The sequence below is a fragment of the Penicillium mononematosum genome (genome assembly GCF_028829835.1).
Source record: "Penicillium mononematosum strain IBT 11891 chromosome Unknown utg000005l:1.0-9366267.0:1.0-9372171.0, whole genome shotgun sequence".
Classification (NCBI taxonomy): domain Eukaryota; kingdom Fungi; phylum Ascomycota; class Eurotiomycetes; order Eurotiales; family Aspergillaceae; genus Penicillium; species Penicillium mononematosum.
In genome coordinates this window covers 6,303,610-6,324,829 of record NW_026643275.1, presented here as the reverse complement: position 1 = coordinate 6,324,829, position 21,220 = coordinate 6,303,610, and the positions used below count along the sequence as shown (strand labels likewise).

The following is a 21,220-nucleotide window of genomic DNA, read 5'->3' as shown; positions in this document are numbered from 1 at the left end:
TGTTAGACTGTCAAAAGCTTATACATACCCGAAAGTAGGCTGAATCTCAACTCACTGCTGTGCTAGAGTTGATATTTATATCTCAAGAGTCAGACAGCCGAGAGAGGCTAATGCTGCTAACGCTGCTTACCCTAATACGACATATTCCTTCGAGTCACACACCCGGCCCCTCACACGGTGGCAAAAGCTCATAAAGAATGCCAAGAGATCAGCATCCGATGACGATCGGATTGGACAGCGTCTAGTACAAGGAATCTCTTCAACCGGGGTAGATGCGCACCCAAATTCGAGATCTTGAGAATGTTAGACATCCTAACCTATGTTAATAACCCAAGGGGATGTTATCTAGGTACGCTCTTCAGTGGTTCGTTTTATCGTCAAGACCAGAGCGTTGCCACGAGTACGGGTTAGACAGGTATACTTATGTCCTGCCGTACAATATAGGCAGAAGGGCATGCCCCTCATCCTATCAAGCATGGACATTATTACCCGAGCGCAGGATGATCAAGATGAACAAGGTTGCTGCGCCTAGACTGGCTGCATCATGTCGAATCGCGAATGTACATTCCATACACCATTGAATCATTGCGCTTTGTTTCGGGGTGTTGATCGTCGGAAAAACGCGGGGGATGATCAGAGGAATGCGACACTCGAGATAAACCATCAAATCACTAGTACAGGATGCTGAGCATTGAACATATTCAAGTAGAATATATTAAAAGATAGGCACAATGACTCGAGTGGTGGGTCAGCACTGGACTTGCACCTGACGCGTCTCCACCGTTAAGTCGATCATCTGTGATGGTCACCTTTTTAAGACTCGGGCCCTCTTTTCTCACCGTCATCTCTTTGTGTCTTTTCTTTTTGTTTTTTATCTTTCCGAATATAACTCCGGGAAGAGGGATATGCTACCTAGTAAGTCAAGTTCATTGATTTCTTTGCTCTTGTGAGCTCTATTTCCCCGTGTTTACGTCTGGTGTGGATCTGCTCCGGTATATCTCCCAAGTGCCAAAACTGACCCTCGCCAGCCCCACTGCAGATAACTGAAGCATAAAGGCTTCTCGGCGACATGCCTCGGTCCCTTCCAAAGACCAGTTTTGCCTCGCGCGAACAAGAGGACACTGAAAACACGCGCAGTGCCCAAACAGCTCCCCCCCTCACCGAGTGCCTACAGACGGTCCCAAAGCTACCTTTCCGAAACACATACTGAATACCAGTCCCTCGATCCGCCCTTGGAGATTACAGAAGCAACAAGCCTCCTCGGGCCCCAAGCCTCCCGTCGACGAGGTCCGCGACGGTCTTACACCAGCACTTCCGGAGTGTCAGGCACCGGCCCGGACTCATTGAGACATGTTCTGGCAGCTGGCAGTCTGCGACGAACGCGGAATCATAGCCGTGCCAACTCCATGGGCAGGCGGGTCAGTCGCCGAGGGAGTATAGACGGCGATGGCGAACCCGCCAGCCTTCCTCCGTCCATGAAGGACAACCTTACTGCCTCTGCGTTTCTGGACGAGCGGACTTGGTACGACCAGTTCACTTCCACAGATTGGGTGCATGACAGTATCGCCGATGGAGCACGACTCCGCCTACTTCGGCAACGGAAAGACGTGCGAGGCCGATTGCTGGCGGCCTTCGACGGCGCGCAAGGATGGATCTTGGTCGCGCTCATTGGGTGCATCACGGCGTCCATTGCTTACTTCGTCGATGTCACTGAAGGATCGGTCTTTGATTTGAAGGAAGGCTTCTGCACGACCCAGTTTTTCCGTAATAAAAGGACATGCTGTGAAGGGCTGGCTGCTTGTGATGCATGGCGGCCCTGGTCCAGGATCTTCTCGCCATCGGGTACAGAGAGGCGGTGGGTTGACTTTGTCATTTTTGTCTTTTGGGTTGTGACGTTGGCCCTCATATCGTGTGCTTTGACTCTGCTCACAAAAACTGTCGTCCCTTCGTCCATTTCTCTTACCACGCTTGATGAAAACCTAGCCGCCGACTCCAATGGTACAAAATCTGGAAATGGACTCGGTACCTCGACTTCCCCTCTTTCAGAGACAGAAACGAGTCCACTGCACGGAACTTTGCCTAATTATCCGCCCCGTCCAGCTATGGTCTACTACTCTGCTGCTGGCAGTGGAGTGGCAGAAGTCAAAGTCATTAATAGTGGTTTTGTCCTTCACGGATACATGGGACTGAAGACGCTAGTCATTAAAACTATTGGTTTGATCTTTAGTGTTTCGTCTGGTTTAAGCTTGGGCAAAGAAGGCCCCTACGTTCATATTGCCACCTGCGTGGGAAATATCTCCTGTCGTCTGTTCGACAAGTATAATCAGAACGATGGAAAGAGACGAGAGGTTTTGAGTGCCAGTGCCGCTAGTGGTGTTGCTGTGGCCTTTGGCGCTCCGATTGGTGGTGTTCTCTTTAGCTTGGAAGAAGTCAGCTACTATTTCCCACCCAAGACCCTTTTCCGGACGTTCTTTTGTTGCATTGCGGCTACCTTGTCTCTCAAGTTCCTAAACCCCTATGGAACAGGTAAGATCGTCCTATTTGAGGTCCGGTACCTTTCCGACTGGCAGATCTTCGAGATTTTCATTTTTATCCTTCTCGGTATTATGGGAGGCGCCGCTGGTGCCCTCTTCATCAAAGCCTCAAGCCTATGGGCGCGATCCTTCCGCCGCATTCCAGCCATCAAGCGTTGGCCCATGTTTGAAGTTTTCCTCGTTGCGCTATTTACCGGCCTTGTCAGCTTCTGGAATCGATACACCAGCCTTCCCGTCACCGAGCTTCTATTTGAGCTAGCTTCTCCTTGTGAATCAGATGTGGAAAGTACGGGCCTGTGTCCTCGCACCGACGGCATTCTTGAAATTATCCAGGACCTTCTGGTGGCGTTTGTCATCAAGAGTTTCCTGACCATTATTACGTTCGGCATCAAAGTGCCTGCGGGCATCTATGTACCATCCATGGTTGTTGGTGGCTTGATGGGGCGAATTGTTGGGCATTTGATCCAGTACTGGGCTCTCAGACATCCCACCTTTTTCTTATTCGACTCTTGCCCTGCGGCTGCTGGAATTGAGTCGTGCGTGACTCCAGGGGGTCTATGCATTGATTGCCGCTGGAGCGACCATGTGCGGCGTGACACGACTGTCAGTCACTTTGCCTGTGATCCTGTTCGAACTGACAGGAAGTCTCAACCACGTGCTTCCGTTTTCTCTGTCGGTGCTCTGCGCAAAGTGGACTGCGGATGCCATAGAGCCTCGCAGTATTTATGTGAGTTTTACCTCCGCCGTGATCCAACCCCGACGTTATACTAATTGAACCCAGGACCTCTTGACCGATATGAACTCCTACCCCTTCCTTGATAGCAAACTCCAACCGACTACGGATGCCGTGCTGGGAGACATAGTCCGACCAGTGCGGAAGAATCGCATCATCGATATCTCTGCGTCGCCATTCTTACCAGCCACGGAACTTCGTTTGAAACTGGAACACCTGCTCATGGCAGGTGAGCTGGACAGCGGGCTTCCCATTCTATGTGACGGCGTCCTTGCTGGTCTGATCCCAGCACCGGATCTCGAGTACGCATTGGATACGCTAGGCGATGAAGAAGAAAATACGATATGTCTAATGACTATGGATGCTTCTACGGTCATCTATGACAGCGATAACGAGGATGCGGAACAAGTGGATTTCAGTCGATACATTGACCCTGTAAGCTTAGTTAACCTCTTCAATATCTCGGGCCATACTAATGTGTTTATGCATAGGCTCCAATCGCCCTTGATGTCCATTCCCCTATCGATTTGGTCTACCAGTGCTTCGCCAAGCTGGGTCTTCGTTACCTCTGCGTCACTCATAACGGGAAATATGCCGGCCTGGTACACAAGAAAGCGTTCGTGAAATTCATGAAGGAGAATAGCGACTAGGCCGTGAATAGTGCCCGACCATTACACTGTTTTTCATTTGCATTTTCGGGCGTCGTCAAGGCATTCTGATTTATTTGTTTGCATAGCCTTGCATATCCTCTCATTTCATGTCTATCTATTTTGTGCGCTCACTCAACCAACGTTGGCATTGTGCATAGTTTGGTTGTACATATTTGTTTTTCTTTCGACTTCGACATACACGCACAAAGTACAAATCTTGAACATATTCGACTAGTCAATGATCTACGGAGGACATATCCTACCCATGTCTAAGTCAACTTTTCATATCCAACCATCTGAACCTCGACATCCCCGTCCGTCTTCCACTCGCCATCAACCTCCTCCCCAACCCACTCAGAAACCTCCCCAGGGCTAACAGCCCGCCAACCATTCTTCTCATGAAGCCCATCCAGCGGGAAGAACGTATCACATTCAAACGAAGCAGACGCACCCACAGCCCCCTTCCGCACAACATTCGTCATAACGACCCTAACAGGCCGACCAGACAGCTCCTCAGCACCCATATTCAACGTAGCATTATAGATCTCCGCCCACCAATAACAAAAATCTTGCCCAGCTTCCCCTGCGCCCCATACACAGAGTCCAACGTCTCCAACGCCGCGCCCAAACTCGGCGTAACAATCGCATCCGTCATCGGGTCCGCCGGAGCAGCTTCCTTGGGCGGGTCAAAAGTCTCCTTTTCCGAATTCGTAGCCTGTGTCTGAGCGGCCTTGGCCGCAATCTTTCTCCTCATATTCCCCAATTCCGTAGTTACGCTCTCGCGGACAGACCCGGACGTGTCACGCGTGATCACGACGTTAATTCGCTTCGCGAGCGGGCGCAGTGAGGCCGGTACTGAGTCGTACGTCTTCCGGCCCATGATGATCGCGTTCGTCGTGCCTGGGCTTGGTGGGCGGGATGTCACGCGTGCGAAGAATGACATGTCTGTTTTTATGCGTGGCCATGGGAGCGTGCCGTTTAGGCCTATGCCTAGGCGCGTGATTTCTTCTTTTGTGGTTGTTGACGCGGTGCGGATCGGGGTCGTTGCCACGATTAGCGTGAGGGAGGGGAGGGGGTGGGGGTTGTGAGGTGGCATTTTGGTTGCGGGGTGATTTCAGCTTGCGGTTCGATTGAGAATGCTATATTCAGAATGGGATGTGATCTTGGGATTGTGAGAAGGATGTTGATGGTGGAGGTTCGCGTCGCGAGGGGAGAAATCGTTATCGGAATTGGGCTGGCTGCTTATCGCCCCGCACTATAGGTAAAGCCCTGGAGGTCCGGCCCTGTAGGTGGGCTTGACATGGTCCTTTATCTTTTTGGAGGGTATTATCGACACGATTTCGGTAGGGAGAATATTACGCTACTGCTCTAGTCTAGCTCAGAGGCGAAGCAGCAAGCAATGAAAATGGGGTTGGATTCAATGTAGATTCATAGGTAAATCGAATGCGCCACATAACACCAGTCGAACGCCAGACTCAAGGAACCAAGTGGGTATCACATGCAAAACAGCTCCAAGAGCCAACGACCAAAATGCTTTCAAGGAAATCCTCGGAAAATAACCATTACGTATCAGATTTCTCAGGCTTCTGGGACTGCAGGGTGCTTTTCAGTGTCCTCTGACTTCTCGGGCTTCTCGGGCTCCTCCGATGAAGGCATCAACAATCCTCCATCAAGGGCCTTCTGGATAGCCTTCACATCCTCCTCGAGCTTCTCACGACGCTGGATATCTCGCTCATCTTCGCCGAGGGTATCGAGCTTGCCGAAGAGCCAAAGCTCCTTCATGAGACGGTGCAAGGCGAGTAGGTCCTCCGCAGCACGGATCTAAGGTAGCAAAATGTCAGTCTCGTGCTTTGGTATGGATTTGAAAGCTCAATTGCATTCTTCTTATGGAGGCGAGAGGTAGCCGGGTAGGACTGAGGCGGTGCGTATCAACATACCAGCGCAGTAGATTCGACATCAATTTGGAATGCTTCAACAGCAGCATCAACGTGACTGGTGCCGTCGAACTTCTTGGCAGCAATAGCGATGATATTCTCGAACCGCTGCAGCAGCTGCGAGATGTCGTAGTCGACGCGATCTACCGTAATGCATCGTTAGCGGAAAGGCATTGAAGGGAATGTAGCTGTAGTGGCCCAAATCAAGTACGTACCAAGAAGCTCCTTGGCGGTTGGACGCGAATCCATGGTCGGAGCGTTCTTTTTATTGTCTTCGGATGATGAGGATAAATCCGAAGGAGGCCAATCCGAAGGAGTCGTCGGATCCATGATTACGATAAGGTGTGGGGCGAGTGGATGCGGGTAAATACGGGAGCAAAGCCGAGATTCCCCGAATTTATAGTACCTGCTTGACTGTCACTTAATTCGATCTGTTTGTCCCGTCAAGATAAGTGATTGTATGCTTTAAAGGTATGCTTCTCAATCTCAATGAATATGCGAACTAACTGCTACATAAGCTACATAACCTTCTCTTTCTGCTGGGCAGTTGTCGACTGCCAATCTGGAGACTTTCCATCTGACTAGCGTTTCTTCAAAAATATATAGTCAATTACAAGTGAGTTTCCTTGGTCGTATTCACATGCCCAATGGATTTAGGCATATGAATGCAAGTATCTGTTGGAGATAAGTCATAGTGGCAGCTATGTTTCAAAGCACTCAATCACAGACCTCCCGTGGCTGTAATGAGGTTCTTATAAGGCGAAAACGTGCGAGCTATTTAACATTATCATCAAAGATGAGCTCGGCATGACAGTTCCTGTTTCCTAGCATAACAGGCAAGCTCTCACGAACAAAGTGAACGGCGTACCTACCTAGGTACCTATATGAGAGATAGGCTCTCTAAGCATCAATTAGGGTTTGACAGCCAGTCCACGTTATGTTAAGCTTGCAGGCGGTGTGGAACTATAACCTTGTTTGATGCATTGAAATAGATATCATTATATACATAACTAACGAGCAGTACTTAATATGGTTGCCAAATGGAGACAAATTATTAAGTACATACCTAGGTACTCATAGATGAACCTATGGTCCTGTAGGTCGTGTCACACAGTGAGAGTGTGACTCTTGCAGTCAAATGGTAGATAGCAATGCATGAAATGGGTCCTACAGGAGGTAGCAGCGCTAATCCTTAAGATGGTATTCCTTATTCAAATCGGAGGGACCATACACTCCGCAGTCACTCTTTCAGCAACACAAGAAGATGTCGGCGTGGTATTGAACCGAGACAGCATGGAACCAACCAGGAGTGCTTGTTGAATACCAAACTTCCAAATGTCAAATCTAGTAGTCTAACTTGACAGCAATCTCATCTCTCCACCAACCAGACACTTCGAAGCCTCCCACAACAGTAGACTTATAGCAAAAACATTAGGCTCGCATGGGAGTGTGCAATAACTAGCGGTGCAAACTGGATGACATCGTTCTACTGAACATTATACATACATAATAAACATGTAGAAGTATGTAAGTATGGAAGTATGTGTACAACATAGACATGAAATAGTGGAGTTGACTTCAATGTTGGAATGATCAAGGCCTAGGCCTATGATCGTCCTTTTTGACCTCCATCCTCTCCGCCTTGCTCTCCGCCCAACAGTGCGTCACCGCCTACGGAGTACAACCTTGGACAATGTCTCTCCAGATTACAATTCTCACTCGCAATAATACTGCTTTCCTCCCGTTGCTAGGTTTGTCACTAGGAACCTTTTTCCTTCGTGTCTTTATTGTCCTGTCCAGGCCCCCATAATCACAATCCTGTGTTACTTTGCTCTCGATTTCTCATTACTTCGCTTGCACTTACCGGGGAAATCATCCGTAACGCAACCTGTGCCTGGCGCATCACATACTCTACGTCACCGAATACTTCGTCGCATCTTTCTGTGAACTTGGACTTGTCCGTGGATCACCTAAAGTTCAACAAGAATCCCTCATTACGATACCAACTATCTTGAAACGCGTCCTCTTCCTCTGTGCCAATACCATCGTTTATCTTCCTTAAACCCGCTGCTGGATGTTCTGATCAGGTCTCCAGATACTTGTCCCTCGAAGACAGGGTGGACGGCCGGTGGGCCGTCTCACAGATCGAAGGCGGCAGGAGATATTGGAGAAAAGGTGTCGAATTCAAGTGACGCCTTCGCGCCCCTGCTCTTAGGGCGGACTATTCCAACTACCCCGCGTCGCTTTTTCTGCTTTCTTATTCTTCTTCTTTTTTACCTTCAATTCTAAACACTAGACTGGCGATGGATGCGCAGTATCCCTTTGCTTCCCGCGACGACATTTGGCGTGTCTTTGACGAGTTGAAGGAGCTCCACATTGCCCAGTACGAGCAAGGAGAACGGCTCGCACAACTGGAGCGTCGCCGGGACGACGATGCTCGACTGAGGAGTCCTTGGTGTCCTGTGTCACCGTTTCCGCAATCGGTTGGGGCGATCGCTCCAGGTAGTCCACCTCTGCCCTCCGGTATCAGTTCACCACTTACCAAGACATCCCTTCCAGACCCCACCTTCCACTCCCCCCCGGATGCCTTTAAAGGATTCGATCAAGGTCACCATTCCGCAATGGCTAGTTCTGCTGTGGGATTTGACGCCGAGGACGAGCCTAGACGGGGTGCGTCGCGGGCCAACAGTGTCCGCTTTGACGAAAGTGCTATCCATGGGAACGGCCAGGCTAGCCGTTCCAGCAACGACCTTCCTTTGCGGACCGGCAGCGGCTTAAGTACCCACCCGCTCCTTGAACGGACATTTTCTCACCAGTCTGATGGAAGATTGAGTTCATCCGGCCACTCACACCATTCCGCTCGAACTAATAGCCTGCGCCTGAACACCACTCGGCTGCTTGGTACTACGCCTATCGAATCTCCTTTGATTCCCCCTCCTGGACTCTTCTTGCTGGGACCGGTCCCGTCCATTATTCGGTGCTGGTTGACAGATACTTTCACTAATGGCTCTCTCCTCTACGCAGCGGTTTGCTCGGGCTCTTACGTCTCAACTTTGGGTCTTTCCATGGTCCGCGAATTTGGGATGGAGAACATGATCGTGCGCGAGAGCGATGTCCAGTACATCAAACTGCCGCTGTATCTTCCCGAAGCACTTATTCACCCATCTTCGTCGCGCCCCGGAACCCCTACTCACCAAGTTCCTACCGTGACCATCCGCTTTGTGGTTCGCGAGATAGATGTCGGCGACGACCCAATTCAGATCATCATTGGAAGCGATGTGATGCGTGCACACAATGCTGATATTTTATTTTCGCAAGATAAACTGATCATGGTGGACGACGACCACAACCGTGTGTCTGTTCCCCTCGTGCGTCCCGAGAAGGACTCCGTGTTTAAGTCTCTTTGCACTTATCCTGGTACTCCAAATTCTGGAGACATACTGGGACCTCCTACTAACGGAAATCCATCCGTCGGTATCATTGGCCGGCCTGCCAATGTTCCACGAAAGCCGGCCTCTGCGCCCCCATCGGCTCGTCTGTCTGGCAGCGAGAATATCGATCCTCACAAGTCCCAGCTACAGAACTCCCAGGCTCATGCTCACATTTCAGCTGAAACTCGTCCGGCCTCTGCCCATCCACCGACTCCCGAGCCTACTAAAACCGAGGATATGTCTTGTTGGAGCTCATGGCGTCGCGATGCCAAGAAATCCACCACCACCCAGAAGCCGGCCGATAAACGCGAGATGAAGGTCTTCCGCACCGGAAAATCTGCCAGCCATGCGAACTCCACAACTTCGGTCTCGGCTCCTGGCAGTGCTACCACTGAGCAGGCCGACAAGTCGTCTCTGTCCATTACTTCTGCCCACCATCCAGCTACTCCTTCGGACAGATATGGTACACTGAATCCCGTGGGTGGTGCGTCGGCGTTTGGATGGCTCAACCCGCCCCATCATAATGCCTCGTCCTAGATGAAACATACTAGGCTTGGCTTTTATGTTTGTTTACATCCGAATCTGAAATGATCTCGGTTTTACGGCATGATACGGAAGGGTTGGGATCCCGAATGAATCAGAAAAAAGTGAGAAATGGGCCAGGCGCTGGATTCCAAGGCTGCCAACGGAGAAGGGAAACCACTTTTTCTTTTTTAGCTTGTAGTATTGCCGGAATGATAGCAAAGGACAGTCTACTAAGTAACCAAAAAAAAGAAAAAAAAAAAGATATGATTACTGCTTAAGTTCGAATGGCTATGGACGATATCAACTAGCATTCCATCTAGCTTAGTATATAACCCTCCTCATCTATTCATACGTACCTACCTAGGTAAGACTAGTATTCAATACAGCAAACCCTCCAGGGCCTGGAGGGCTCTCTGGAGGGCTACCCAGAAATATAAAGAATACCGGTTTTCAGTCTTCAAGTCCCCTTTGGTACATGTAGTCCTCAGATCACACGCACCTGTGGACTTCATACATACATACGTATGTAAGCAACAAGGAACATTGGAACCTTCCAAGTTTATCCCGGAACAAACAAGCTAAATAACAAAGCCCATGGTCACAGAAGTAAGGAAAACTTATCCTTTCCAACTCCTCATCCGTTTAACATCACTGCTAAATTGGCATCGATCTAGGTCTAGGACAAGTCCCTTCGCGAGCAATAACAATGGCACGTCTGCTGGATCTTCCAGCTGAACTCATTCTAGCCATTATTGACTACCTACAAGTGGACATGAAGCAGGAATCACTGCTATACGATGGACCTGGATATGACGAGGGCTGTGAGCTCGACCCTCCACTGAGCGTCAACCACCTGCATCCTCTCCTGCTCGCCAACTGTCGCCTGCACAGTCTTCTACAGCCCCTGTTATATCGTGATATCTTCGTTTACGGAAATGTTCACCTGAAGCAGCTCTCCCGGAGTCTTCAGAATAACCCGAGTCTCAAGGAACACATCATCTCGGCGACCCTCCTATGGCACCCCTCTATGCATGGCTCTCGCAATGATATATCTCATTTCTTTTGGTTCAACAACCTACGAACCCTTACTATTCACGGCTTCTGTGATTGGGATTCATTGGAATTTGACAATTCACTTATTGGCACCTCGCCTGTCGAATGTCTAAGACTGATTGCTTGTGGGGCGCACGAGGAGCCTTTGACGACTTTATTAAGTTGGCCGGTAGCGTTGAAAACGCTTCACTACGATGTTGAAAGACACGAGTGGGGACTCAATTATCAGTTCCCGTTAAAGCGCAGACACTGGACGTGTGCTGCTTTTATGCGCACGCTGCAACGGCAAAAACCAACACTGGTAGAACTGACACTGACAAGGCCATGGGATAATGGAGATTACCTGAACAATGGACCTCATCTTGACCTGAGCGAGTTCACGTCCCTCAAAACTCTGCGTATTTATCACGCCTTTCTCTGTGCAGATGGTCATGGTCCGTCCGAGGTCTGGGAGGGCTTACCCCACAGTCTGGAGGTGTTGGAGGTCTTCTACGACGATACAGACAACGATCCATTCGTATGGGATAACTATGAGTGCGATCCTTTTGTTCTTGATTTGATCAATCACAAGAGGGCACATCTTCCATATCTACACTCGGTGACCATCCACTCGACGGAAAAAGTCCGCGATTCCGAAACAGGGGGAGAACTGCCCGCGGGACTCTTGACACTGCCGTCGCTCGCACGTGAAGCCGAATCCGCTGGTATAGAGCTGAATATGTGGCTGGGATACGAAGATGCTCCAACCATGAGAGAACTGACGTTTCCAAGTCTCTGAAACTCAGTTAACCCAGACAGTCTATGCAATGAAGTGATGGTGAGATGCATCCATATACACAATGCATTCCTCCCTCCAATCTCTAGTTACGAAAAGTCAGATACTCAAGTCCTATAAAATCAAATCTTCGAAAAAACCCCCAAAGCCCCCTTCGTAGTCTCCTTCGTCTCCTTAACAAGCCCACTAACAGCCCGGAACGACTCATGCGCAGCATCACCAAGGATCTCAAAAAGCACACTCTCACTACTCGTAACAACAGCCCCAGCATCCCTCAACCTAGCAAGCGCAATCCCCCTCTCCTCGGGGTTAATACTGCTAACGCCATCGACGAGGATGTAAACGCGGTGACCGCGCTCGAGGAGATCGAGCGTCGTCTGCGTCACGCAGATATGCGTCTCGATCCCGACGATTATCACGTCGAGGGGCGCGGAATCTGGCGCTGGGAGCAACTTCTCGATCTCCGGGGTTATCATTGAGAAGAGGGTTTTGTCTACGTCGGCGCGGATGTGTGGGCCGCTGAGATGTTGTTGGAGTTCTGGTACGGTGTTGCCGAGTTTGGCGCGGTTTTGAGTTGTTATGAACACGGGGATTTGGAGGGTTGAGGCTGCGCGGAGCATTTTTTCTGTTGTCGAGACGCTGTTTGGTTGGTTGGCTTTTGGGTTCGATTAGTTTAGGATGTGGGATTCGTACAGTTTGGGGAATTCGTAGATTCCATTGCGGAATTTGTCTTGGATGTCGCAGATACTGTATTAGATGGCTGTCAGTTCTGGCCTTGAGAGGGTATCTTTAATGATACTGGATGTTTTGCATACAAGAGTGCGGGATTGCCTAGTCTAATGTTAGTGACTTGCATTGTGAAATTCGGGGATTTCTTACGAATTCGAGATGCGCGCGTGGGGACAGCCATGATTGCGACCGGTGGTAGTGTCTAGGGGATTCGTCTAGGAGTACGAGCAGAAAGATAGAAGAAGTAGAAGAGAAGAAATGGCGGGGACGGGAATCGGAGAAGTCGGAGATGCGGGGAAGCCGAGGGAAGATGGGCTGGTAGACTTGACATTGTGTTTTGATCATTTTTATTGTAGGTTTCAATCAATTATGATAACTTTTGTACTTGGTATGTACAGATCGTCCACTAATCTAGATATCTATAGCTTCACCTCGTGCACCTTGGCCCGGCCGGCGAACCAGCTATCGTCACCGTTTGCCGCCGCTGTGCGGATGGCGTAAAGTTCATCGACGAACGCCGGGACGAAGCTGCCCGGGCCGCGAACATACTCTTTGGCCGCGGTGTTCTCCGCCGCAATCTCATACATGAGAATTCCGGACAACACTGCGAGGAGTCTGTCGGAACGGTGGGCAGCCAAGAAGCAACCGGAGATTGTGCCGATGGCACAGCCAGTCTGTAAATTTACGTTAGCTATGTGCTAAAAAGAGGAATCAGTAGAGGTTGCATACTCCGGTCACTTGGCCCAGGTATGGGTGGCCATTCTCGACGGCAATGACCCGCTCGCCATCGCTGAGGTAGTCTGTTGCTCCGGTCAATAGCACAACGTTTCCTAGATGAAATTAGAAAGAAGAAATCACAGATAGAGATTCCGAGATTACTTACGCTCTCTGCGAGCCAGGTCCCGAGCCAACGTGGCTTTTTGATTGCCGTCAAGGGTACTCGGTCCGCTGTCGACACCGCGCTGCTGAACAGCACTGCTACCCCAAACCTGGCGAATCTCGCCCTCGTTACCCTTGATCAAATCAAAGTAACCCCCAGCCATAAGCTGAGTCACTGCGCTGCGGCGAATGTGTGTCGCAGCCGCACCGACTGGGTCGTAGACCACCGGGTTGCCCCGATCATTGTATGCCTTGATGGCTTTTAGGTAGTTTGAGACACTCTCGCTAGTCAATGTACCCATATTGATCAGTAGAGCGCCATCAAACTTGCACAAGTCCGTGGCTTCATCGCCATAAGGAGACATGATGGGAGATGCGCCACTATAGAACGGTTAGCATGGAAAATGGCTTGGCTAAGTACAATATACTGACATAGAAAGGGCAACGTTGGCCACAAAGTTCGACACAACGAAATTGATCATGTTGTGTACGAGAGGATGCACCTCTACCATCTTACGGATGATCTGGGGCACCTCATTCAACAAGGCCTCGGCCTCGTTAGCACGTGGAGGGTTGGCAATCTGCGCAAACCGGGGAGGGTTGCGGATGAGCTCGACGAAGTGCTCGGCAGATGCTTTAGGGTCGTCGGCTCCCACGATGGCGCTAACTATGGCCACTCCATCCAGTGCTTTCTTCGGTGACTGAGACTGATAGAGCACTCGTTGAACGTTGGAGTGGTTGATGCCACCGATGGAAACTGTGCCTATGGGGGAATCTTTAATGGCATCCAGGATGACTTGCGTACCTGCCGTCCCGATGACTGACTTGGTATTGGTTTTACTATGGGCAGTTAGCGCCTGTTGCTGGATCGTGGGATACTAGACATGCGAACTTACGTCGGGGTGGCAAACATGGTACCAATTCCGATATAGTCGGCGCCATCGGCGGTGGCTTTTCTTGCCTCCTCGACCGAGGATGTACTGATACCGATGATAGCATTCTCTGGAAGAAGCTTCTTTGCTTCGGTGAAGCCTGCATTTGACGTTAGTACATGTATCTTTGTAAAATCGTACATAGGTAGAAACGAACTCATATCATCTTGACCTAGATGCACACCCTCCGCACCAATGGCAAGGGCCACATCAACCCGGTCATTGATCAGAAGAGGCACATTGTATTTCTTGGTTACCTGGTGTAGTTTCCGGGCAGTTTCCACCTGGACACCAGTGTCGTTGGTCTTGTCCCGGTATTGCACCACCGTCACGCCTGCAGTTTGTGGGTTAGCTGTATAATTGGCGAGAACGCCGGAGTCCTACTCACCTCCTTGCAGAGCACTTTCTACCACTGTACATAAATCTCGCCCCTTGAGAATGGCCGGGGTCGAATCCGTGACCAAATAGAGCGACAGATCTACGGGCATGGTGTCTTGGCCTTGGGCCGGACAAAGGTGGGGAGTTTCGGAGTAATAGATTTGAGGCTGTTTTGACAAAGAGATTCAAACCGAAATGAAGAGCGGTTCGACAGGGCCAGCAGGCTATACTCGTACAACACAAAACACCGTACTTAAGTGACTGAAGGAGTCCTGGAGATTGCCGTTTATCGCTGTGTGGCCGTGGTGGGGTCTTGGAAGGTTCGGCCTGTACTGATCCGGTTTATACAACATTGTGAAATCCACTTATATCACCTATATATGCTTCAATATTGTTAAGAGTTTATTCCGAAGCATAAATAGTCTTAAAGTTAAGAAAGATCTCTTCAAAATAACCGTTCTGGAATACCAAGAACCTCCCATGTCCTATATTCGACTGTCAATGGTCCTTTATACTCCGAGTTATTCCCGGCACGTGCTCGCTGACATAACCGTGATTTGTCAAATTCTGCTATTTCTTTTTCTTCTTCTTCTTCTTCTCCCCCAACAACACACAAACACTTCACAGGCATCGAGTTATTTTCGAAGCCTTTATCTATCTACTGCGTGGACTTTCAGTTCTACGCTATTCATTCTTCATAACTGGTTAGTTCGGCCTCGCCATCATCACTTGCCACCATCCGCCAGGTCTCCGACCTCTGACTCGGATTCCCAAAGAACTTCAATCGTTCCCAGAAAGCAACACATTGAGAAGTTTCCCGCGAACTTGTCTATGTATTCGTCCTCCGTCCAAAATTTCGAACATCACCTGCCGCTCAAGCTGCAAACGTTTCGCGCGCCGAAACCTTGCAGCATACACCTTCAGATCCTGTGGCTGAATACCCCGGATCTTTCCTCGATTTCTTGTGACTTTTCCTAAAGGAATCACATTCTATACCCACTAAAAAAAAGGGAACTTGACACGCATGTCTTGCCTCATCAACAAAATCATCATCCAGAATCCTTCCAGCTTTCCCTTAAGCAATCCCACTGTTCCATTCTTGTGAACCAACCGCTCAATTAAACCGTCATCATGGCCACCGTCAACATTCGCCGGGATATCACCGATCCCTTCTATCGCTACAAGATGGAGAAGCTCCAGGCCAAGGTCGAGGGCAAGGGTAACGGTATCAAGACCGTTGTCGTCAACCTGAACTCGGTTGCCCAGTCCCTCAGTCGGCCTCCTGCTTATCTCATCAAGTACTTCGGATTTGAACTTGGTGCCCAGGCCAATGCTAAGCCCTCTGACGACCGTTGGATCATCAACGGTTCTCACGACGCCCCCAAGCTCCAGGATTACCTCGACGGTTTCATTTCCAAGTTTGTGCTATGCAAGAAGTGCAAGAACCCTGAGACCGATGTCATTATCAAGGATGAGAAGATCACCCTGGACTGCAAGGCCTGTGGTCAACGCTCTGATGTCGACCCTCGCCTCAAGCTGAGCACCTTCATTGTTCGCAACCAGCCCAAGGGTGGCAAGAAGGAGAAGAAGAAGTCCCGCCGCGAGCGAGAGAAGGAGAAGGCTGCCAATGGCGAGGAAGCCAGCCCTGGCGACAGCCAGAACTCCGAGAATGGCGAAGACGGAGATCTTGCCATCGAAGCTAACAGCGACGATGAAGTGACCCGTCAGGCCCAGGCCATCGAGGCTGAGACTGAGATTAAGGATGATGAGTGGGCCGTCGATGTTTCCGAGGAGGCTGTGAAGGCTCGTGCCAAAGATCTCCCTTCGGACCTGAAGCGTGCCCTTGTCATTGAGGATGGTGACGATGAGGGAGCTGATGGACCTTCGTCCTACGAGCAGCTGGGCAGCTGGATCGTTGACACCGCCGCTGAGAAGGGCGGTGTTACCAACGTCACCGATGTTGAGATCTACATGAAGGCCAAGGAATTCGGCATTGAGAGCAAGCACAAGACTGTTGCTGTCTTGGCACAGAGCATCTTCGACGAGAAGATTGCCAAGCAGATCGAAGGCCGCGCTGGTTTGCTCAAGAAGCTGATCACCTCCGATCGTCACGAGAAGGCTTTCCTCGGTGGTACCGAGCGCTTCGTCGGCCAGGACCACCCGGAGCTTGTCGCCCAGGTCCCTGCCATTCTGCTGGGCTACTACCAGAACGACCTTGTGTCTGAGGAAACCCTCAAGGCGTGGGGTGCCAAGACCAGCAAGAAGTACGTCGACATCTCGACCAGCAAGAAGATCCACAAGGCCGCCAAGCCCTTCATCGAGTGGCTCGAGAATGCCGAGAGCGATGAGGAGAGTGAAGAAGAGAGCGAGTAGACGGTAACCGTTGTGGACGCTGTTCTGTACCCTTGGTTATTTGCTATCTGCGTCCATTCTTATATTTGAACACAGACATTTTTGGACCTCTGTCTGACCTGGCCGTCTCTCTGACCTGGCCATCCCTCATGGACTGATCAGTTCGGTTGTTATGTTAGTTTAGCTCACCAATTGCCACTCCTTTACAATGAATATCAATACGGTATCAATATCCAATCCATCCAATTCATCCGTATCATCAGCACTAAGGTACCTGTACAAGTGAAGTAGCTCAAAATACAATAGTCATGTCTCATGCTATACAATGCTATCAACAGAAAGCGAGAACTAGAACACTAACTCAGCTAGTCTAACCGGCTCCCCATCGCCATTGAAAAGGAGATTAGTAGCACCACATTTCCTAGCATTGCCTGTAGTAACCACATCCGCTCCCAAGCGATGCCGCATAAAGACAAACCACGTCAAGTCCACATTCCAAGCCTCCATCGCCCGAATCGCATCCTCAACAGAAACCATACTTCCACCAGACGCAGAATCATCCACAGACATAGAAGTCCTCGAGGAAATGAAATAATACTCGGGCCCAACAAACAGCGCAATCCAGCCACAAAGCATCTCACATATCCTGTCACCCACTTCCAACGGTAACCGGACATGCGAGAGAACTGTGATAAACAGGGAGACCAACGCACGCCACAGACGGTGGTGCGACGTAAAGAATTTCGATCCCAGCGTCGACGGCGAGAGCGAAAGGGACGAAGAGAGGGCTAAGTGCAGAGTGGACGCCATATCTCCCGATTTAGCGACAGCCACAGACACGCTCGTAGCCTGGGACTTGGCACGGCGCTCGTTCGCAGCCTCGGCGTCGGCGCGCACCTTCTCCCACACCCGGCGGTATAGCCGGTCCCAGCGGGGGAATTCGGTTTCGACGCGCGTGGCCATGAAATCGCCTGCGCCTTTGCACATTGCTTCCATGGCCTCGCACGCTGTTACCGTGACGAAGATTTCTTCTTGGTGGTCTGGGGTTTCGGACTTCCGGGTTGGTTCTGTGGATGGGGTGGCGATGAGGGATTTGGATGTTTCGTTTGCTTGTGATGAGGGGAAGATTACTCGGCTTGCTACTGTGGGCCAGAGCTCGTTGATTAAAGGGAGGAAGCTGGTTTCGTTTTGGGATAGGGCGGGTAGGATATCGATGAGGATCGAGAGGAGGGAGCGTCGGAGGTAGGGAGATGGTGAGGTTAGGTGGGATGGGATGGATTTGACGATGTGAAGGAGGAGGGCATGCGTTTTGGTGAGCGGCTTCTCGGCGTCTTCTGGTTCTTTGGGAGGTGGAAGTGGTGGCTCCTCTGATTCGGCTTGGTCCAGAAGCTCTTCGATGGACGGCTCTGGAGGAGGTTTGTCGTATGTTTCTGACCATGGCTTTTTGGGATGGGGGATTTTGCCATCAGCATCTGCTAGTTCATCCTCAGCATGCTGTTTCGCTTTGCGGTTGGCAATATCTGCGGCGATGCATGAGATTGAGAGATTCTGATATTGAGACTTGCGGGTATCGTGGGAGCCATTCTCTTTGCCCTCGTCGATTGTGAGCAAAGATGGTTTCTTCGCTCCTTCCTCGACGACTGCAGCTAGCGTTTTGAACATCATCTCGACGAGTTTCGGATACCCGTGGTATAGATCCAGGATACCAAATACAGAATCAACCAGATCATCTAGATAAGGTATCAACCGGGCACCGCAAAGCTTGACCATCATAAACAGGACCTGTGGCGGATAAGGTGATACGTCGAAGGTATTAAGTTTCAAGGCCACCGAGTTCACCAAATAGTCCACGTTTTCAATGATCATAGTACTCGTGTCTGGGTAGTTGCAAGCATTGGTCAAGATATTCAGACATGTCATGGCGTGGCGTTGGAGGTTAGGGTTCTGTGATGCCAGCAACTGCAAAGTTGGGTAGAGCGCGTCCATGAGTTCAGGTCGGAAAGCCTCGCCAAGTTGTTGAGCTTGGAGAGCCACGGATTCCAGAGCAAGTGCTGATGTACGCCAGTCTCCTGTCCCATCAACTGACAGTTCGTTCAGTATATTTAATGAGATATAATACAACTCCTCAATCATTCCGCCACGGCCAGTGAATGAGATGGACCCCTCAACATGATCAAGAGAGATGAAATCGTCAAAGCTGGCTGTTGCCGTAGTGCTGTCCCGCAAGAAAGTCATCGCCAACCAGAAAGGTGCAATAGCGGAATCACTTGACGTTATGTGCATACGGTTGACAATCGATCGAGTGATCTCATTCCCAGACTCAGACAAGTTCAACCTAGTAATCATTGACCGTAGGTCTTTGAGAGTTTGTTGCTGGCTTTGATGTTCCAAAATAATGGGTGGAAACACCTTGGATCTGGCATCAGTGCTGAGCACCTCCCAGTTGAAGCCAGCATCCATCGAGGCCAACGGCTGGAGAGAATTGGTGTTCTGTTTGACAACAGCACCGACGCTATCGCATAGGCCGGATGCCAAACCGCTGGTAAGCAAATCTGATCCAGACTGAACTTGGGACAGGACCTGAAAGACGGTGGAGATCTGACGAAGCCCCCACTGCTTAGCAGTTTCATCGTTGCCTTGCATGATTCGAGGGAAAGAAGTGAGCCAAGTGTGCAGCGATTCTTTTAATGAATCCAACACTGTAGGGTATGTTGTAGCAAGATGAGTTACGTTTCTGTAGGCTTCATTCACTCCCTCGTCCTCTTTATCTGCTAGAACAACAACTGTTTCAACCATCATTGGGAGAGACTCTGACAGTGTGGTCTGGCACTCTTCGATTACCATCAGGCAGAGGTCTAGGACGGCAGACTGAACCTCTAGTCGCTGATGACGGCGAACCTGTATAACATTGGCCAGAGCAAGTTTAATCTGCGTTGTGGTGGCCTTCAACCAGGCTTCATCCAGAGCTATCTTATCGCTTCCCAGCTCGGGCGGGGAGACTTCTGAAGCGACACGGTCATTGAGAACAGCTTTTAGGAGCTCTGTGAGAATCTGCAAGGAGGTCTGGAGGAGCTTGTATGACCTGCGGGTCTGTGTCGATGGCTTTAAAATCTTAGCCAGTGCCGACACAGTTCGCGGCATGATGCTGGCAAGCACCACGCGGTCCGTGACTCGAGCATAAAGTGCTTGCAAAGCCTTTGCGGCTGCCAGGCAGAGCTCATCTGATCTATCATCGACAATTCCCTCAAGCAGAATATATACTGTTTGATCGACAACAGTTGCGGTGCCGATCTCGTGATAGATTGTCCGTTCTGGAACAGCTCCTTTTAAGACCGTGAATATAGCACTGAGGCAGTCAAACCCAGCAATACACAGTTCCTCAGAAACCTTAGGCTTCGGTAGTTGCTTCTCTTCCACCTTGTTTGGAGATCCTCCCACGATCAACGTCAACAGGATTATGAGTTGCTTTCCCATCGCAGGAGACAGCCGTTGCCGCCATCCATCGGCAACCAGTATCCGCAAACAGTGGACGGCCGACTCTAAACATCGTGCGGGTAGTCTTTGTGTTTCATTGAAGATATGCGACAATGGAAAGAAAGCGTATTCAGCTAGCTTCTCGTCGAGGGTGTTGTTCCTCGCAAGTTCCTTTAAACAGTTGTGTACTGGCTCAAGGACTCGGGATACATCGGCGGCGGAAGCTTGGTTTCCTCGAAAACGCAGGCCCACGGAGCTGAGTTCGACGCATGGCGCTCGGAGCTATTCAGAAATCAGCACTGTTCGTCCTAAGAGCCGAATGAAGCATATCATACCTGCTTGAAAGATTCCTGCCGGAGGTTGTCCATTGCAGCCAAACAAGGCTGGGTGGCGTTAGAGTGGCAAGATAGTAGCCAAGATGTTGAGTAGTATTAAATTAGTCAAACGTCAGAAGCCCCATTATAAACAGCGTCCAGCGGACCCATCGCGATCGAATACAGCGGGACTGCATCCCAAAACTGCACCGCTCTGTCATCATCTGCCGGCATAATCAAGCGGTGAACATAATCTATCCAAAACGGGCAAGATAACGCTGCACGTGATACGTTAGCGCGTCTCAACGCGTGGGAATCCCGACAGCTGCCTGCCACACGAGTGACAACCAGTGTTGCCTTGGCTGTTTCAATTGTGGTTCAGGTCTGCTCGGACTATATATTGGACCATATTCTGTGTCCATTTGACTCCGAGTCAAACGCCTATGCGGGTTTTGCGGATTCAAGAGCTTGCGCTTTTATCGCTCTCGCGCTCGAGATCTAGCTTCTGCATCCGATCTGCAGGACAC

General features: G+C 50.3%; 9 protein-coding genes across 9 annotated transcripts; 4 read left to right on the top strand and 5 right to left on the bottom strand.

Annotated features, from left to right (window-relative positions):
* Positions 1-905: 905 nt before the first annotated feature.
* N7519_010579 (putative voltage-gated chloride channel (ClcA)) lies at positions 906-3,917 on the top strand (the record flags this gene model as incomplete). The annotated part of the gene is given in 5 exon segments (XM_057297352.1): positions 906-915; positions 1,057-3,074; positions 3,085-3,261; positions 3,316-3,702; positions 3,759-3,917. The coding sequence occupies 5 exon segments, from the start codon at positions 906-908 to the stop codon at positions 3,915-3,917; spliced, it is 2,751 nt and encodes a 916-aa protein (XP_057145234.1).
* A 269-nt stretch (positions 3,918-4,186) lies between these two features.
* On the bottom strand, positions 4,187-5,013 carry N7519_010578 (dihydrofolate reductase; the record flags this gene model as incomplete). The annotated part of the gene is made up of 2 exons (XM_057297351.1): positions 4,187-4,406; positions 4,514-5,013. The coding sequence occupies 2 exons, from the start codon at positions 5,011-5,013 to the stop codon at positions 4,187-4,189; spliced, it is 720 nt and encodes a 239-aa protein (XP_057145233.1).
* Positions 5,014-5,495: 482 nt separating this feature from the next.
* Positions 5,496-6,181, bottom strand: N7519_010577 (RNA polymerase II mediator complex head subunit MED22; the record flags this gene model as incomplete). The annotated part of the gene is made up of 3 exons (XM_057297350.1): positions 5,496-5,738; positions 5,855-5,994; positions 6,067-6,181. 3 exons carry the CDS (start codon positions 6,179-6,181, stop codon positions 5,496-5,498), a joined length of 498 nt encoding a protein of 165 aa, XP_057145232.1.
* Positions 6,182-8,154: 1,973 nt separating this feature from the next.
* Positions 8,155-9,819, top strand: N7519_010576 (uncharacterized protein; the record flags this gene model as incomplete). Its single annotated transcript, XM_057297349.1, has 1 exon — positions 8,155-9,819. The coding sequence occupies one exon, from the start codon at positions 8,155-8,157 to the stop codon at positions 9,817-9,819; it is 1,665 nt and encodes a 554-aa protein (XP_057145231.1).
* Positions 9,820-10,513: 694 nt separating this feature from the next.
* N7519_010575 (uncharacterized protein) lies at positions 10,514-11,638 on the top strand (the record flags this gene model as incomplete). The annotated part of the gene is made up of 1 exon (XM_057297348.1): positions 10,514-11,638. The coding sequence occupies one exon, from the start codon at positions 10,514-10,516 to the stop codon at positions 11,636-11,638; it is 1,125 nt and encodes a 374-aa protein (XP_057145230.1).
* Positions 11,639-11,757: 119 nt separating this feature from the next.
* On the bottom strand, positions 11,758-12,545 carry N7519_010574 (uncharacterized protein; the record flags this gene model as incomplete). Its single annotated transcript, XM_057297347.1, has 4 exons — positions 11,758-12,274; positions 12,329-12,382; positions 12,451-12,466; positions 12,515-12,545. 4 exons carry the CDS (start codon positions 12,543-12,545, stop codon positions 11,758-11,760), a joined length of 618 nt encoding a protein of 205 aa, XP_057145229.1.
* A 238-nt stretch (positions 12,546-12,783) lies between these two features.
* On the bottom strand, positions 12,784-14,663 carry N7519_010573 (bifunctional hydroxyethylthiazole kinase/thiamine-phosphate diphosphorylase; the record flags this gene model as incomplete). The annotated part of the gene is made up of 7 exons (XM_057297346.1): positions 12,784-13,038; positions 13,094-13,194; positions 13,248-13,624; positions 13,676-14,083; positions 14,140-14,275; positions 14,333-14,509; positions 14,564-14,663. The coding sequence occupies 7 exons, from the start codon at positions 14,661-14,663 to the stop codon at positions 12,784-12,786; spliced, it is 1,554 nt and encodes a 517-aa protein (XP_057145228.1).
* Positions 14,664-15,684: 1,021 nt separating this feature from the next.
* On the top strand, positions 15,685-16,926 carry N7519_010572 (translation initiation factor eIF5; the record flags this gene model as incomplete). Its single annotated transcript, XM_057297345.1, has 1 exon — positions 15,685-16,926. The coding sequence occupies one exon, from the start codon at positions 15,685-15,687 to the stop codon at positions 16,924-16,926; it is 1,242 nt and encodes a 413-aa protein (XP_057145227.1).
* Positions 16,927-17,253: 327 nt separating this feature from the next.
* On the bottom strand, positions 17,254-20,747 carry N7519_010571 (uncharacterized protein; the record flags this gene model as incomplete). Its single annotated transcript, XM_057297344.1, has 2 exons — positions 17,254-20,661; positions 20,715-20,747. The coding sequence occupies 2 exons, from the start codon at positions 20,745-20,747 to the stop codon at positions 17,254-17,256; spliced, it is 3,441 nt and encodes a 1,146-aa protein (XP_057145226.1).
* Between the last annotated feature and the right edge of the window lie 473 nt (positions 20,748-21,220).